The sequence below is a fragment of the Phoenix dactylifera genome, chromosome 4 (assembly GCF_009389715.1).
Source record: "Phoenix dactylifera cultivar Barhee BC4 chromosome 4, palm_55x_up_171113_PBpolish2nd_filt_p, whole genome shotgun sequence".
NCBI classification, from domain to species: Eukaryota; Viridiplantae; Streptophyta; class Magnoliopsida; order Arecales; family Arecaceae; genus Phoenix; species Phoenix dactylifera.
In genome coordinates, this window is record NC_052395.1 from 15,858,085 (window position 1) to 15,872,726 (window position 14,642).

The 14,642-nt window shown below is 38.9% G+C and overlaps 1 protein-coding gene across 3 annotated transcripts; it reads left to right on the forward strand.

The window, feature by feature from the left end:
• The first annotated feature begins 985 nt into the window (after positions 1–985).
• On the forward strand, positions 986–12,642 carry LOC103705651 (amino-acid permease BAT1 homolog). Of its 3 annotated transcripts, none has more exons than XM_039125651.1 (8): positions 986–1,369; positions 3,561–3,821; positions 9,392–9,410; positions 9,537–9,756; positions 9,852–10,033; positions 10,432–10,721; positions 10,880–11,009; positions 12,076–12,642. In XM_039125651.1, the coding sequence occupies exons 1-8, from the start codon at positions 1,230–1,232 to the stop codon at positions 12,421–12,423; spliced, it is 1,590 nt and encodes a 529-aa protein (XP_038981579.1). In that variant the 5' UTR covers positions 986–1,229; the 3' UTR covers positions 12,424–12,642. The 3 variants fall into 3 exon arrangements, with proteins under 3 accessions (XP_038981579.1, XP_038981581.1, XP_038981580.1); XM_039125652.1 differs by lacking the exons at positions 986–1,369; positions 3,561–3,821 and adding exons at positions 7,283–7,623; positions 7,728–7,988; XM_039125653.1 differs by lacking the exons at positions 986–1,369; positions 3,561–3,821 and adding an exon at positions 7,281–7,623.
• The last annotated feature ends 2,000 nt before the right edge of the window (positions 12,643–14,642 follow it).

The window sequence follows — 14,642 nt, forward strand, 5'->3', positions numbered from 1 at the left end:
ACTTGTTTTTGGCAATCGAACTTGAGAGGCACCACATAAAAAAGATTACGATCGCATGTAAGATAAGGGCGCAATTTAGGATCCATCATGCAGTGAATAGTATGGAGCTTTTACTAGATGCGATCCACAAAGGACTTTGAGATTCATGTCTTGGACATGACCACTTTGGCTTGCCAATAACGTCATCTGCATTATTTACCAGGCATGAATATTGAACTTTGTCGTGCGTTTCACCTACTCTAATGTGACCTCATTGTTATGCAGCAAGAACGTCCAAAACATGCATGAATAAGTTTTGTTTGTTTGCACCCTACTCTAACATAAACTCAATTTTTATGCAGCAAGAACCTGAACAGCATGAATAATATACAACATATATAAATTTTTGTCTACCTACCTTAAAACATGAAGGATATGCTTACATGTTTAGATCAGCTAGAGTTCAAACATTTGGAAATGTTGGTAAGGTTAAAGTGGCCATTTTTCTCTGGATCATTGGATGGGTACTAGCAAAGATATAGAGGTTAAGGCTCAAAGGAAGCATGCTAGCTTGTTTCAGAGGTAAGGCCCGAATTGGGATCATGTTAGATGGCAGATAGAAATGCTACAAGTACACTAGCTTGTTTCTTGAGGTATGGCACAAAGAATTGGAGCCATGCTAAATAACATTTCTGAACTCTGTTCTAATTTGTTTGCAAATCAAACCTTGCCCAAGTAATAATAATCAAACCTTGCAAATCAGACAGAATCACGGGGTGGGTCCTCGCATCTTTTTCTTTATAAAGAAATCGAATCTTTTTCTATCAAGATAACTTTAGCCTTGCCTCTCCGTTAACACGTGGTGTTTCAGACAGAATCAAATGAATCGAAAAGTAAGCGACCCGTACCCACTTCTCCACCAAAATGGCGTGATTTTGTTGGTTGCTTAAAATTACGGACTTAACCTCCCCCACGCGTAGAAGCGCCAAATAAAAAAATCCCCAAAAGAGAATCACCCCCTCTTCCACTTTCGTTCCCCGGTCACCGGAACTCACCTCCCGCTCCGTTCCGCCCAACCCTTTAAACTTCTACTATAAAACTATATCTAAGTCTCCTCTCCCTCTCTCTCTCTCTCTCTCGCTCTCTCTCATATCTTCCTCTTCTCCTCCTCCGTTGGATGGTCTCTTACCGACGGTTCGTGTTATTTGTCTAATCCGAGAGCAAAAGAAGGGGGGAGAAAGAGAGGAGAGATGGGGATGGAAAGTGGAGATGCAGGAGAAGGAGCTCCGTATCTCCTCCTCCTGGAAGACCAGATCAGAGACAACGCCGATTCCGACGATTCTCGGCTTCGGCAGCTCGGTTACAAGCAGGAACTCAGTCGCCGCCTCTCGTACGTTTACCAGCCTCCATTCTTCCCATCCTATTCTCTCTCTCTCTCTTCAATTTCTTCATTTAATTGCTATAAAACACATTCTATAGATCTTCCCCCTTATTTTTTTTTTAAAAAAAAACATTCATAAACTCTAGATTTTTTTTCCCCCAATTTTTCCTCATATGAGGTTCAATCATGTTACTAGAAGGTTCACGACGTAGCTGTCGTGCCACGTGACAGGATGAAATTGGTGGTTTATGCTGCTTTCTGTAAACCTGACCAATCCGTCGTGCCACGTAGCGCCCCGGTGGCAAGGGGAAAAAGCTCGATATTTGAGGTCGGATCTCGCACCCGCATGCAAATCTCCATGCGACCGAGCCGAGGTAGCATTGATTTCTTGCACACGAATTGTGTCACCCTGTGCTGAGCATCAGATTGGGTCAATAGTTGGAGCCGTGCCCGCAATGTCAGCCGTCCTATAGCGATGGGACGAAGTAGATAGAAAAGGAGAACCCCTTGCGTTCGCGTACACTTCTCATGGATGTGATAGAGATCATAGTCGTCCAACTGCGCTGGGATGCTGATTGGTATATGGTGGGCGCGCACATGGGAATTGGGTTCGTTGGCCGACGTTGCCGCAAAGTGCGCCTGTTAGTTGAGGGTGCAGGTGGGTCAAGGCGGGATCTGAATTGATATAGCGTTCGGATCCAAATTTAGACGAAATTGGTGTGTCTAGACTGGGCCAGATCTTCTTTTCAGTGGAACCGTCAATCAGATGGCAAATAGAGCCCCATTAGGCTATCACGATTGGAATCGAGTGAGCCTTATCTTGGATTGTTCAGTCCAAGTGGGGATCATGGAACCACAAATCAAGGCAAACGTACGCTAATAGAATTCTCGGGAATAAATTTGGAATGGGCTGGCCCGAATCTTATAGAAAAAAAGGAAAACTCTCTCATCGAGATTCCAGACCATGTCACGTGGATCTTTCCTGGTCCATTCATATAAAATGGGACCAAAAAAACCTTAATGTGGTCCTTTTTTTTTTTATCATATAGAATTCGGGCCGGCTCACTCTAAAAAAATTCCTATAAAATTTGTGAATATAAGTCTAGCCCGGCCTGTGTTCCTGTGAATCATATAGGATCACGTAGGATTATACAAATAGATCCTTATTTGGATTATTAGTCAATTGGTTCTAGCACTTAGGCCATATAGCTGACCCTGGCTTGGACTCAAGGCACTTAAATATAATCCGCAACCCAAACTCTGGCCATGTACGGGCCTATGAGAAAAGGCCCTAAACCCACGCCTCAAAATATCAGGTTTACGCCATAACTTACCAGCAAGGCAATGGAAAATCCTCATCTCAACGGTCAATGATCAGCGACAGCGACTACACTTTTCAAAAGTGGATTACCGAGGGGAAAATGAATATATTTTCCGGAGTCGCCAAATTATGATCTGCTACGTTGCAAATTCTTAAATTAGTGATGCGCAGCAAGGTTTATCCTGAACTTTCATGAATAAAAGGTCAGACCAGCGTAGAACCCAAAACTAAATTAGGCTGACTTGGGTTGTTTGATGGTTACGAGGCCTTGTAACAAAATATGCTAGGTTATTTGCAAGAGTTCTACTCCTTTATATATGTGAATTGCAAGCATTTAATCTAAAATGCGTCACATAGTTGTGTGGTTTCCACCTTGGAGCTGAGTTGAAACCCCTAATCACTCCTTTTTTGGTTGCAACAGGGTCAGCATTGCATGCCTTGTGTCTTTAATCCAAGCAATACGAACAATGCATTTGGTCCTGTGGTCTTCAAATTAGATTGATTGAAGAAAATTCTAGCTACTTATAGAATGCTGTGGAATGAAGATTGCAAGAATTTTCAAACTCTGAAATTTTACTCCACGAATCCATATTGAAGTCGTGGAAGAGACCCCTTGATGAGCAGTATTCTTAGACCTTAGCCTATTGGATGACTATTAGATCCAAAAGCTTAAAACGTTAGAAAAGGGGTCAACAATATATATCAGGCCTTAGTTAATCTCTAAACTACACCTTGTATTCCACCACGGTCCTCACGAACGCGCGTTCCCTGTAGAAAATAGCTAGTATCAATCATTAGTTCTTGGAGAAGCTGGTAGATTAAATGTAAACTTTGCATTTACTATATTAGAGGCTGTGACGTTGAATAATGTTTGTGCAGGGCGATATCCAATTTTTCTGTCACATTTTCCATAATATCAATCCTCGCGGGCATAACAACACTGTTTAACACTGGCCTCGAATTTGGAGGACCAGCGACCATGATCTATGGATGGCCCATAGCTGGTGGATTCACTCTGGTGGTTGGCCTTGCTATGGCTGAGATCTGCTCTGCCTATCCTACCTCTGGTGGACTCTATTTTTGGAGTGCTAAGCTCTGTGGAGACCAGTGGGGACCTTTTGCTTCATGGATCACTGGCTGGTGAGTCTGCATATTTCCCTTTATTCAGCTTTGAAAATTTTCTTTGAAGTTTGGTTCGTGAAATTTTGCTACGCGATGAGAGTTAGTTCTTTGCATCAATACACATTTTCAGAGAACAAGTAGTCTAGGTTCACCATAGGTTTAATCATGTATGCACCTGTTATTTTATATTTCCACATAAATCATCTAATATTTATTGGTGCTTATATATCAACATTTCCAAGTGCTAAAATTATGATTGTACATCTGATTTATGTAGATGGAAATTCATGTCTTGAATCTATAGACTGCATCTTGAGTATGGTGACAGATCTTTTTTTTCTTTTTGAATAAAAAGTGTCTTGTGACACTATTTTATAGATTAATGAGTTTTATATAATATTGCAAATAAGCTGATATTTGTGCATATGGAATCAAAGTCACATGATGCTCCAAAAGCAACAGCCTTTTTCAAGGGGCTATTGCGGATCTATGGTATTGTGTTTGATCTCATAAATGGGTGCAGTATTAGCTGAGTTAAAAGGGGGACAGGTTAGTTCTAAAGCTACTTTTCAGCTTGGGATGTGCATAGTGCCCTGGAATATATTGAGCTTAACAACAATTCTTCTGTCGCACAGTTGAGGACCTCATGGTTGGATGGTCTCCATGCCTCAGAGAGGTAATAATAAGGTTCATATCCTTAAGGATGCATCCACTGGAATGGCGTCCCTTGGAATCCACCATATCCTGCGAGATGTAACTCTTTGGCCATCCTAAGAGAATACACATGTATATCTACCCACCCACATACATACATACATACATACGTACGTACGTACGTACATATGTATATGTGTGTGCATGTATGTGTGTATATTAGGTTTGGATGCCTCCAGATACTTTCTAGTCAAAACCAATAAAGAGGCTGTCAAAATGAAAATCAGCACCGTTGATCGTGACCTGAGTTATATAAAATACTTCGAGAATAAAAACTTTTAATTTTTCAAGATCGCTTGCATATACATTGAGCCATGAAAAAAAATGAATAGTAGAAATTAGCTAGTGATAAAAAACATAGTATAAATCATATAAATTGCAAAATTTAAAATATTGATCTTGATCTAAATATTTTAAAATATATTAGATTAAATTTCATTCAACTTGAATATGTTTAAACTAGATCGAATTGGAACATGATATCACGGTTTTGAAATTGTCAATTTAATTTTCATTCAATGCATGGGTAGAAGATCTCAAAATACATGATCTTTGGTTTTTAACCAAATATAAATGTCATAAATCATAATCAACAGTGCTGATTTTATTTGGAGAGGTCAAAACTTTGGGAGCCAAATGCTCTCATAAGTATCCTAGCTTGACTTTCTCTCCATCTAATGTGGATCTGTTCTACTATGTCATCTGTCAGGGAATTAAGTTGTTGCACACGCTAACTGTCTGATTGGGTAAGACTGCTCATCGGCAAGGGCTCCAAATTAGTCAAAACTTTACTAGATAATACATCGCATGCATCTTTTAGGAACTCATGCTGGTATGGTTGATTTCCCTTCTAGTTTAGGTCCTGACTGCTTCCAGGAATAAAAATGAAGCTTTGTTAAGCTTACAACTAGTTAGTCTGGTTTCTTGTCATCTTTCATTCAATCTTTTGTGGTCACTGATGCTTGCTACTGCTGCAAGTTCTTATATCATCCCCCAAGTCGAGCGTTTCCATATATATGTTATCCATGTTTATAATTTGTTGACATACTGACATCTACTAGCCAAACTATTCTTCATCATTAGTATGCTGTAACTAGCTTTTGTTCTCAGATGTCTCTGATACCCTTTGGCTGAGGAAAAGGACTTGTAGGTTCCATCATGCTGAAAACTTTCTTATTCCTCAAAATTTTGCCAGTCCAATCTTCAATTGCTTGTGGTGGACATTTTCCTTGGATTTAATTTTTTTTTAATTCCAATTTCAGAATTGACTGTAATGGTATTTTGAACAATGAACGGACCATAATAGTCGTCCTCATAAGCTGATTGTTTCTCTTCTATGCCTGACCTCATCTTCTTGGAACTGTCTCTGTCTAGTCCAAGTGTTGTTAAATTAATGAAACATTAGGAATATAATACCATGCAGACTTTTCAAGTGCAGTATTTTAGTCATTACTCTAGATCATAGAGATATTATCGCCCTTATCAACAAAAGAAGTCTTACTCATGTCACATGGATGATTGTTACCTTAAGACTTTTATAACATCGATCTTGGATCGTCACAAAACCATGCCCACCAAACTCTTTGGGGCATTTGGTGACCTAAATGGGACCGTCATGGTGATCATGGTGATCTATGATCACAGATGATTAGAGATGCTATTTAAGATAATTTATAATACGATTATATATCGGCAATGATCTATCGTGCATGAATTCTAAAAAGGTCACATGCAAAACAAAGTGATCGGAACGAACTTAGTTTAGAAAAATCATCATATCAAAAATGGGTATGATCACAGATGATTAGAGATGCTATTTAAGATAATTTATAATACGATTATATATCGGCAATGATCTATCGTGCATGAATTCTAAAAAGGTCACATGCAAAACAAAGTGATCGGAATGAACTTAGTTTAGAAAAATCATCATATCAAAATGGGCATCGCCAAAGAGAAACCTTCACAAGCTATGACTTTATATGAACTTGGTTATCAAACATAGGAATTGCATGTTTCTTGCCTGCGCTGCAAGAAAGTAGGAGCAAATTGCAGGTTCATTTTTTATTTGAGAAACTCATAAAAATTGGCTCATAGTAGCTGGTGGCTAAACCTCACTCTTATGATTCAGACCGTGGCAGTCCAAATTTGAACTGCTCTTGCAGAACGCCGCATTAGAAAAAGGCCCTTTACAATTTCTGGTAGAAAAACAAGGCACGTGGGAGATTCTACTACCTGACACGTTTCCCCCTAGTTATCATAAAGTCAATATATCTCGCTTCTGTGGCGCCCAAAATCTGGCGGCCCATCTTCTTAAGCGATCAATATCATCAAACATACCTTCGATGGCTCTGATCCCTTAACCTAAATTGGGGACCTCACATGTGGGCATATCCTTGGTGGCCCGATAATAAAAGCAGTGCCATTGGGATTTGGGGCAGCCAATTAAAGCCCATGCTATCAGGATCACTCTGGACCGGCTATAGCAATCTCATTCCCCGAGCTCAAGTCCTTTACCGTATATAATTCCCGTCAACGTCTCCCGACACCCTATAAAAAATCCACGACTTTGTGCCAGCCTTGCGGCAGCCGCACGGTCCCTTAATTTGCTAGGGGATTCCTATTATATTTTCCTACCATATTCTACTCGCTACAATAATTCAAAGATTCTCCTATCAATCAATCTAGGCCTCCACGTTTGGGCCCCTCATTGCTTGCTTCGATTGGCCCGAGAAAACCTCCAAATAGGAATAGTGTAGATGGAGGAAAAGATACAGTGGTGAGAAATGAAAGAGAGGCCGGTCAGAGTCTTCGGCTGTATTTGGTTTCCTAAATGATACTTGTCAACACCCCTCCCGCTTGGATTATTGGAGTTCTGGGAGGCGGAAAGAGCTCAGGGAAGCGTAGGTTAGTCTCTTCCCTTCTTTTACCCCTAACCATCTCTCGTTCTTCGAAGGGAGCGTCCTTCTGGTGGTCATAGAGAGATGGTCTGGGGAAAGGATGGGACAAATGGCTCCACAAGGAGTGATGTCGACTCCTCCATGGATACCGGGCATTCTCGCCTCCACGAGCTTGGTTACAAGCAGGAGCTCAAACGCGATCTCTCGTAATTATCTCGACTCAAATGCTCGGTTCCTTGCTTGGGTTGCATTCTTTTTTGTGGGTGTGTGTGTGTCTTTTGGATTCATGGGTAGTGTTGGGGAATTGCAGGGTGTTGTCCAACTTCGCCTTCTCATTTTCGATCATATCAGTGCTCACTGGTATCACCACCCTTTACAACACCGGTCTGAAGTTTGGAGGGCCTGTAGCCATGACATACGGGTGGTTTATCGCTGGGTTCTTTACAATGATTGTTGGCCTTTCGATGGCGGAAATCTGCTCATCATACCCGACATCTGGCGGCCTGTACTACTGGAGTGCTAAGCTCTCGGGGAACGAGTGGGCACCCTTTGCTTCCTGGATGACTGGCTGGTACTACTATTGGATCTGGCTGTTTGGTCTCTCTTTCTTTGTTGAACTGCTTGTTTTTGTATTGAATTGCCATTCCTCTGGGAGGATTTCTGCTTATTGTTTTTTCCCCCCACCTATTATAACATTCCTTTCCTTGGAATTGTTTGGGGTGTAGAAAACTCTTTGTGCTATATAGGATGTGTTGCACAGAAGCCAGCAACTAGAACCTGGATAGTGTTTTAATTGAATAATTTTCTACCAAAGAGCCTGCAATTTTAGTTGCTGATATTGCTTGATGATCCTGAAGAATACTGATTTTATTACCAATTAGAGCTATTAACCAGTCATTCTTGTGGGGAACTTGGTCTCCAATTGATCCAATGAGCATTAACATAGAGTGGACAAACAAACACCTGTCAACAATGGGAATCAATATATCAAATTGCTAGTTTCTTTCAGGAAATACCATGACTTCCCTGGTTGCATAGGAGTGGTGGAACCATTTGCTGCTTAATTCAATCTTTTCAGTTATCCAAAGTACACAGGCAAGAGTATAGGATATATAATTTAGTTATTGGATGTTCGACATTCCACCACTGGATAAGAAGTTTGATTCATGTTACAACAAAAGTTAAGATTGTGCATATCTGGCAAAATAATTTTTTATCTCTTTTTAGTTCTCATTTTAAAATCTCTCTATATCTATGTTTTATTTCCTTGCATGAAAAGAGGTTCGTGAATTTTACAATTTAGATGCCTGTCTAAAGTGCATGTGACTCCCAACTTTTGTACTTACTCCATGCAACAAAGGCAGTTGAGACTTGTCAGTCATTAGATTCTCTGCAAAGCTTATATTGACAGATGGATGTAATAGTTTTAGTATACTAGTTCCACCACCACCTCTTTTTCGAGAGATCAGTGGAACCAGACCCTCTATCTGCTGCATCTTAGTGGTTATCTTTGTCCGCCTGTTAGATTCCCTTTCACCTTTTATATTTGGTAGGACTGGTAATGGAGTATATAAAGCAAAATAGTTGTCATGCATCGATCTTAAAACTTGAACTGAAAATGCTGCATGATATGAGCAAAATTGGTCTCTTTTAGGCCAAAAATACATTTGACTGTGTTCTTGTAGGCTAGAGGCTTGCTTAAGCAATAGATTCTGAGAATGATGCAAAATTGTATCATTTTGTAACAGATGTTACAATATAAAATCTGCTACTAGAAATGTTTCAAGTGAAAAGGTGACTTAGAGCTTTTGGTATATCTAACAAAATTGAGTTTGCAAAGGCTTGAAAGATAAGCCATTTTTATGTGTTTATTTTGAAATGGAAAATAATTTTTTTTTGTTGGCATATGACCATGTAATCCATTAGATTAGTGCTCTCTCTGTGAGATAATAATTTCTATTGATTTTCATGCAGGTTTAACATTGTTGGACAGGTAATCCCAGAAGTTATTGGGTTTGAAGTTCAAAGCCTCTATTGTCCAGTGGAGAGCATACCTCAACTGGAGCTAAACAATCCTTTTATATTCTTCTGAGCAGTTAAAGAAATTTCTGTTTTGCAGTGGGCAGTCACTACTAGTATAGATTTCTCACTTGCACAACTATTGCAAGTAATTATCCTACTTAGCACTGGTGGAAACAATGGAGGAGGATACCTGGCTTCTAAATATGTGGTCATCGGGTTTCATGGGGGAATTCTGCTGATTCATGCCATAATAAACAGTCTATCAATTACCTGGTTATCTTTCTTTGGACAGCTTGCGGCTATCTGGAATGTCTTAGGTAGGATTATACTTTCCATTTTTCATTTTTTTAAGGTCATCAGAGAGATTGAAACAATCTTCCACTTGGTTACCAAATGAAGTTGTTCTCTTCAGGTGTCTTTGTCCTTATGATCCTTATACCAACTGTTGCTACTGAGAGGGCCAGTGCAGATTTTGTGTTTTCTCATTTCAACACTGAAAATGATGCTGGAATCCACAGCAAGCTATACATTTTTGTTTTGGGACTCTTGATGAGTCAATACACACTGACAGGATATGATGCATCTGCTCATATGGTAAGAATTATTCCTGTAGTGTTTTACTATGCTCATGTTAGATATTCGATTTATCACCTAGTTAATGACTATACCTTCATAATTGACACATATCCTACTAGATTTACCATACTTTGGCATTATTTCCACCGAATCCCCTTTCTTCTGTCGTAAGGAGATAGTCCTTTTTCATCACTTCCATCTTAAATCTTCTCAAATCATTTCTTCTCAAAGCATCTAACTTCAGATCTAAGTTCTCTTACTTTGACATAAATTAATTTAAAGCCCAAAATTTGTTTTTCTTTTCCTTCATCTACTATCATATACTCATGTACTTATGTTCTATTAATCTTGGCTGTTTCATAAAGATCTTATGCAAATGTTAAATTGGTTCTTTAGCATATATCTTTTTTCCCCAGACAGAGGAAACTAAACACGCAGATAAGAATGGACCAAAAGGAATAATCAGTGCCATTGGCGTATCAATCATTGCAGGCTGGGGTTATCTGCTTGGCATCACATTTGCAGTTAACAACATTCCATATCTTTTGAGCACCGACAATGATGCTGGAGGTTATGCAATTGCAGAAGTTTTCTACCTTGCCTTTAAGAGTAGATATGGAAATGGTGTAGGTGGCATCATTTGCTTGGGAGTTGTTGCTGTTGCTATATTTTTTTGTGGTATGAGCTCAGTAACAAGCAACTCTAGGTAAACATGACTTATATGCTAATTAATATCTGAAATGTTTATCTATTATTTCTCTCTTAAAAGGGGTTAATCCGAGTCGATTTATTTTTGTTTTTTGCCTTTAGATTTTAATCATTAGATGCCAAAAAATTATTGTTTGACTGTTTCCTCAAATTTAGGATGGCATATGCATTCTCAAGAGATGGAGCAATGCCGCTATCATCATTGTGGCATAAAGTGAACAAGCAAGAAGTACCATTAAATGCAGTTTGGCTCTCAGCATTTATATCTTTCTGTATGGCTTTGACGGTAATGAATTTTCTGTTGATCTGCCTTGTTTGTTTAAGGTCGCCCACTTTCTAGTTTCATCATGCATATATTTTGACTACGATTGAAATATTATTTGGATATAGCTTGTGTATCATGCACATGCAATCATGGAATAACCTAGCCCCCAGATGCTAAGAGGTTGCATGTTACTGGTGCTTAATTCTTCCAACAGAATCATATCAAAATTGTAGGTATCGTAACATTTGAAAAAACAAAGACCTGCACGAGTTACAGTGTCAAATTTGGATTCTTGGAGATCAATGCCTTGTTAATTTCGCTGCAATAATGCTTGCAAATATTTAAGGTGATTGCCTGAATCTTTTATTTCTAGCATCAGATTTTTTGCCCCTAAATATGTATTCAAGTTTCGATACTCTGTTTGGAACAATCATCACCTGCATTTGCATAAATTGACATTGGCATTTTGTCAAATGAAGTGTTCTTTCTTCCATAACTCACCTAGTTTCCCAATCTCAGTCTCCTAAATTGTGAACCTGTAGGCCTGGACTTTGCACTAACTGTTTAGCAACAGAGCCCTCCAAATGTGACATGCAGTAAAAGAACCCCCTCAAATTTTGCTTAGCTTATTACTTAACGAGTATCCAAAATCACCTTATTTAGAAGTCATCTGCTGTTAATGGACTGGCTAAACTGGCGAGGGTTCAGATCCATGGTGAGAATGTGCCTTCAAATAGTACTTGCATACAAAACTACACATGCAAACACAGACCAGTCTCATGAAATTTTCAGTTAATGACTGAAAGCAACAGAAGAGAACCAAAGGTTATATCTGATTCAACTGCCCTAGCCCCCTCAAAGAGAGGAAAAGGGGGTAGGCAGAGAAAGAAAGAAGAGGGTTATACGAGAATTATCGATTATTTACGTAGATGTTTGCATGGTATAAGTTCTATTATTTGTTTTCTCGATTTTGTTATGGAATTCCTGCAAGTCTCATGATTTCTTTTGGATGCCTATTCTCATTACTTGTAAGTGTAAGAATCCCTGCTCAATGGCTGATCTCTTTTCTCATATCCTTTTTTTACAGTCTCTTGGAAGCTTAGTAGCATTCCAGGCTATGGTGTCAATAGCTACAATTGGACTCTACATTGCTTATGCTTTGCCTATCTTCTTCCGGGTGACCCTAGCACGCAAATCTTTTGTTCCAGGCCCCTTCAACCTTGGCAGGTATGGGATACTAGTGGGTTGGGTTGCTGTCCTCTGGGTTGCAACAATCACAGTACTATTTTCGCTTCCTGTTGCGTATCCCATAGCAAAGGATACTCTCAATTACACTCCCGTTGCTGTGGGCGGCCTATTCATCCTCTCAGTGTCATCATGGATTCTGAGTGCAAGACACTGGTTCAAAGGCCCTATAACAAATATAGATACATGAATAGAGAAGTGGTGTTATTATGTATTTGTGAAGCACATGAATGAAGAATTAATTGCTTAAATTGTCTTTTCCTTTGATGTACCTGATTGTGTGTTTGGTGTTCCAAATTAGGATTTCCATGATCTTATTTTGCTTTTCATGGTTCCTAAGCAGCAGCTGTTTCAGGGACAGGAAACCTCAAATGTGAATTATATCTACATTAGGGAGATTTTTCTCCAATGGTTTACTTATGCTTTTATGCACTTGGCTAGGTCCAAATCTTCTAATTTGACACACTAATACTAATCTGATTGCATTTTTACATATAGTTTTCAATATCATCATGCTTAATTTGACTTGTGATATAATGATAGAAGGCTATCTTAATCCTACCCAGAATATACTAACCTCAGAAATTGGATCCAAAACCTCTTACCTCCTGATCTTGGAAATGATATGCCACAGCTTCTTCTTTAGAAAAGAGAGAGAGAGAAGCTAGAAGGTAGGTTTCCTAACCTTTTTCTAAAAGTAATTTGTTGATTTTTTCTTCTTGTAAAAGCATTTTTTAGATACCAAGCATGCCGTATAAGACTTTTTAACTTGAACTATTTTTAAGTTCAATTTAGATCTATGTTGGTATGGGCTGCACAACAGTAACATTACCTTTTTCGTAACATTATATTTGGTCGATGGTTGTAATCTCACGTTAGAAAGGAGTTTGGGAAGATTGTTGTGATTTCTATGCAATTTATTGTTATGATACATAACTGTAATAATGCTTAACAAACAAATATAGTCATGAATGTTGTCCGAGTTGCAGAAGATGATGGATGTATATATTATCCTATAATAAGGAGGATTGAGAAGGGATAGGTGGATTTTCTTATGAACTAACAACGAAACAAAAGGTTACACTCTGAAAAGAACAAAATCGCTATAGTTTTCTCAAGTACGATGCGAATTACGATGCTGCCTCCATTGCTTAGAAAATAGCAGAATGATCTCGTGAAAATCACCGTCAATCTTCATCCGAAAAAAAAAAAAAACACAATACATACCACCTCAAACAACTTGCAATGGTGACCTCTGTTTCACATTTAATTTTGGCTGATTCTTGGCTCTGGGCTTCTCAATTTGGGATCATGAGGGAAGCTATTGACTGCTGGTTCTATTCCTATAACCATGACCTCTGCTCCGGATACAGAGCGGCAGCTCGGTGGTGTGTTCAAGGTCTACATCACTCTACAGTCTCTTCTATATGGCTCAAAGGCGTCTCAAAGACAAATTATCTCTTGGCTAACAAGAGCACAAAGCATGTGACGCTTTCGACCATAACCTTGAGAATCTGATCCATCTATGCTTCCAGGAATAAAAATGAAGTTTTTATTAAGCTTACAACTAGTTAGTCTGGTTTCTTCTCATCTTTCTTCAAATCTTTTGTGGGCACTGATGCTTGCTACTGCTGCAAGTTTTTATATCATCCCCCAAGTCGAGCATTTCCATATATATGTTATCCATGCTTATAATTTGTTGACCATCTACCAGCCAAACTATTCTTCATCATTAGTAAACTGTAACTAGCTTTTGTTCTCAGATGTCTCTGGTACCCTTTGGCTGAGGAAAAGGACTCGTAGGTTCCATCATGCTGAAAACAGACTTATTCCTCAAAATTTTGCCAGTCCAATCTTCAATTACTTGTGGTGGACATTTTCCTTGGATTTAATTTTTTTTATTCTAATTTCAGAATTGACTGTAATGGTATTTTGAACTATGAACGGACCACAATAGTTATTCTCATAAGCTGATTGTTTCTCTTCTCTGCCTGACCTCATCTTCTTGGAGCTATCTCGCTGTCTAGTCCAAGTATTGTTAAATTAACGAAACATTAGGAATATAATACCATGCAGGCTTTTCAAGTGCAGTATTTTACTCAACCAAAAAAAAGTCTTCCTCATGTCATATGGACAATCGTCACCTTAGACTTTCATAACATCGAACTCCTTATCTTTGGATGGTCACAAAATCATGCCCACCAAAATCATTGGGGCATTTGGTGACCTAAATGGGACCATCAGGGTGATCTCAGATCATAGATAATTAGAGATGCTATTTAAATCACTTATAATACGATTATGTATTGGCAATGAAGTATCGTGCATGAATTGTGATCGAAAGAAAAATCATTATATCAAAAAGGGTTATCGAAACCTGCACATCCGGGTATCGAGAGAGAACAAACC

Coding starts and splice junctions, on each gene's coding strand:
- LOC103705651 (XM_039125651.1), top strand. CDS start 1,230: ATGGGGATGGAAAGTGGAGATGCAGGAGAAGGAGCTCCGTATCTCCTC. Junction 9,757..9,851: donor GGCTATCTGGAATGTCTTAG/GTAGGATTATAC, acceptor TGTTCTCTTCAG/GTGTCTTTGTCCTTATGATC. Junction 10,722..10,879: donor TCAGTAACAAGCAACTCTAG/GTAAACATGACT, acceptor CCTCAAATTTAG/GATGGCATATGCATTCTCAA.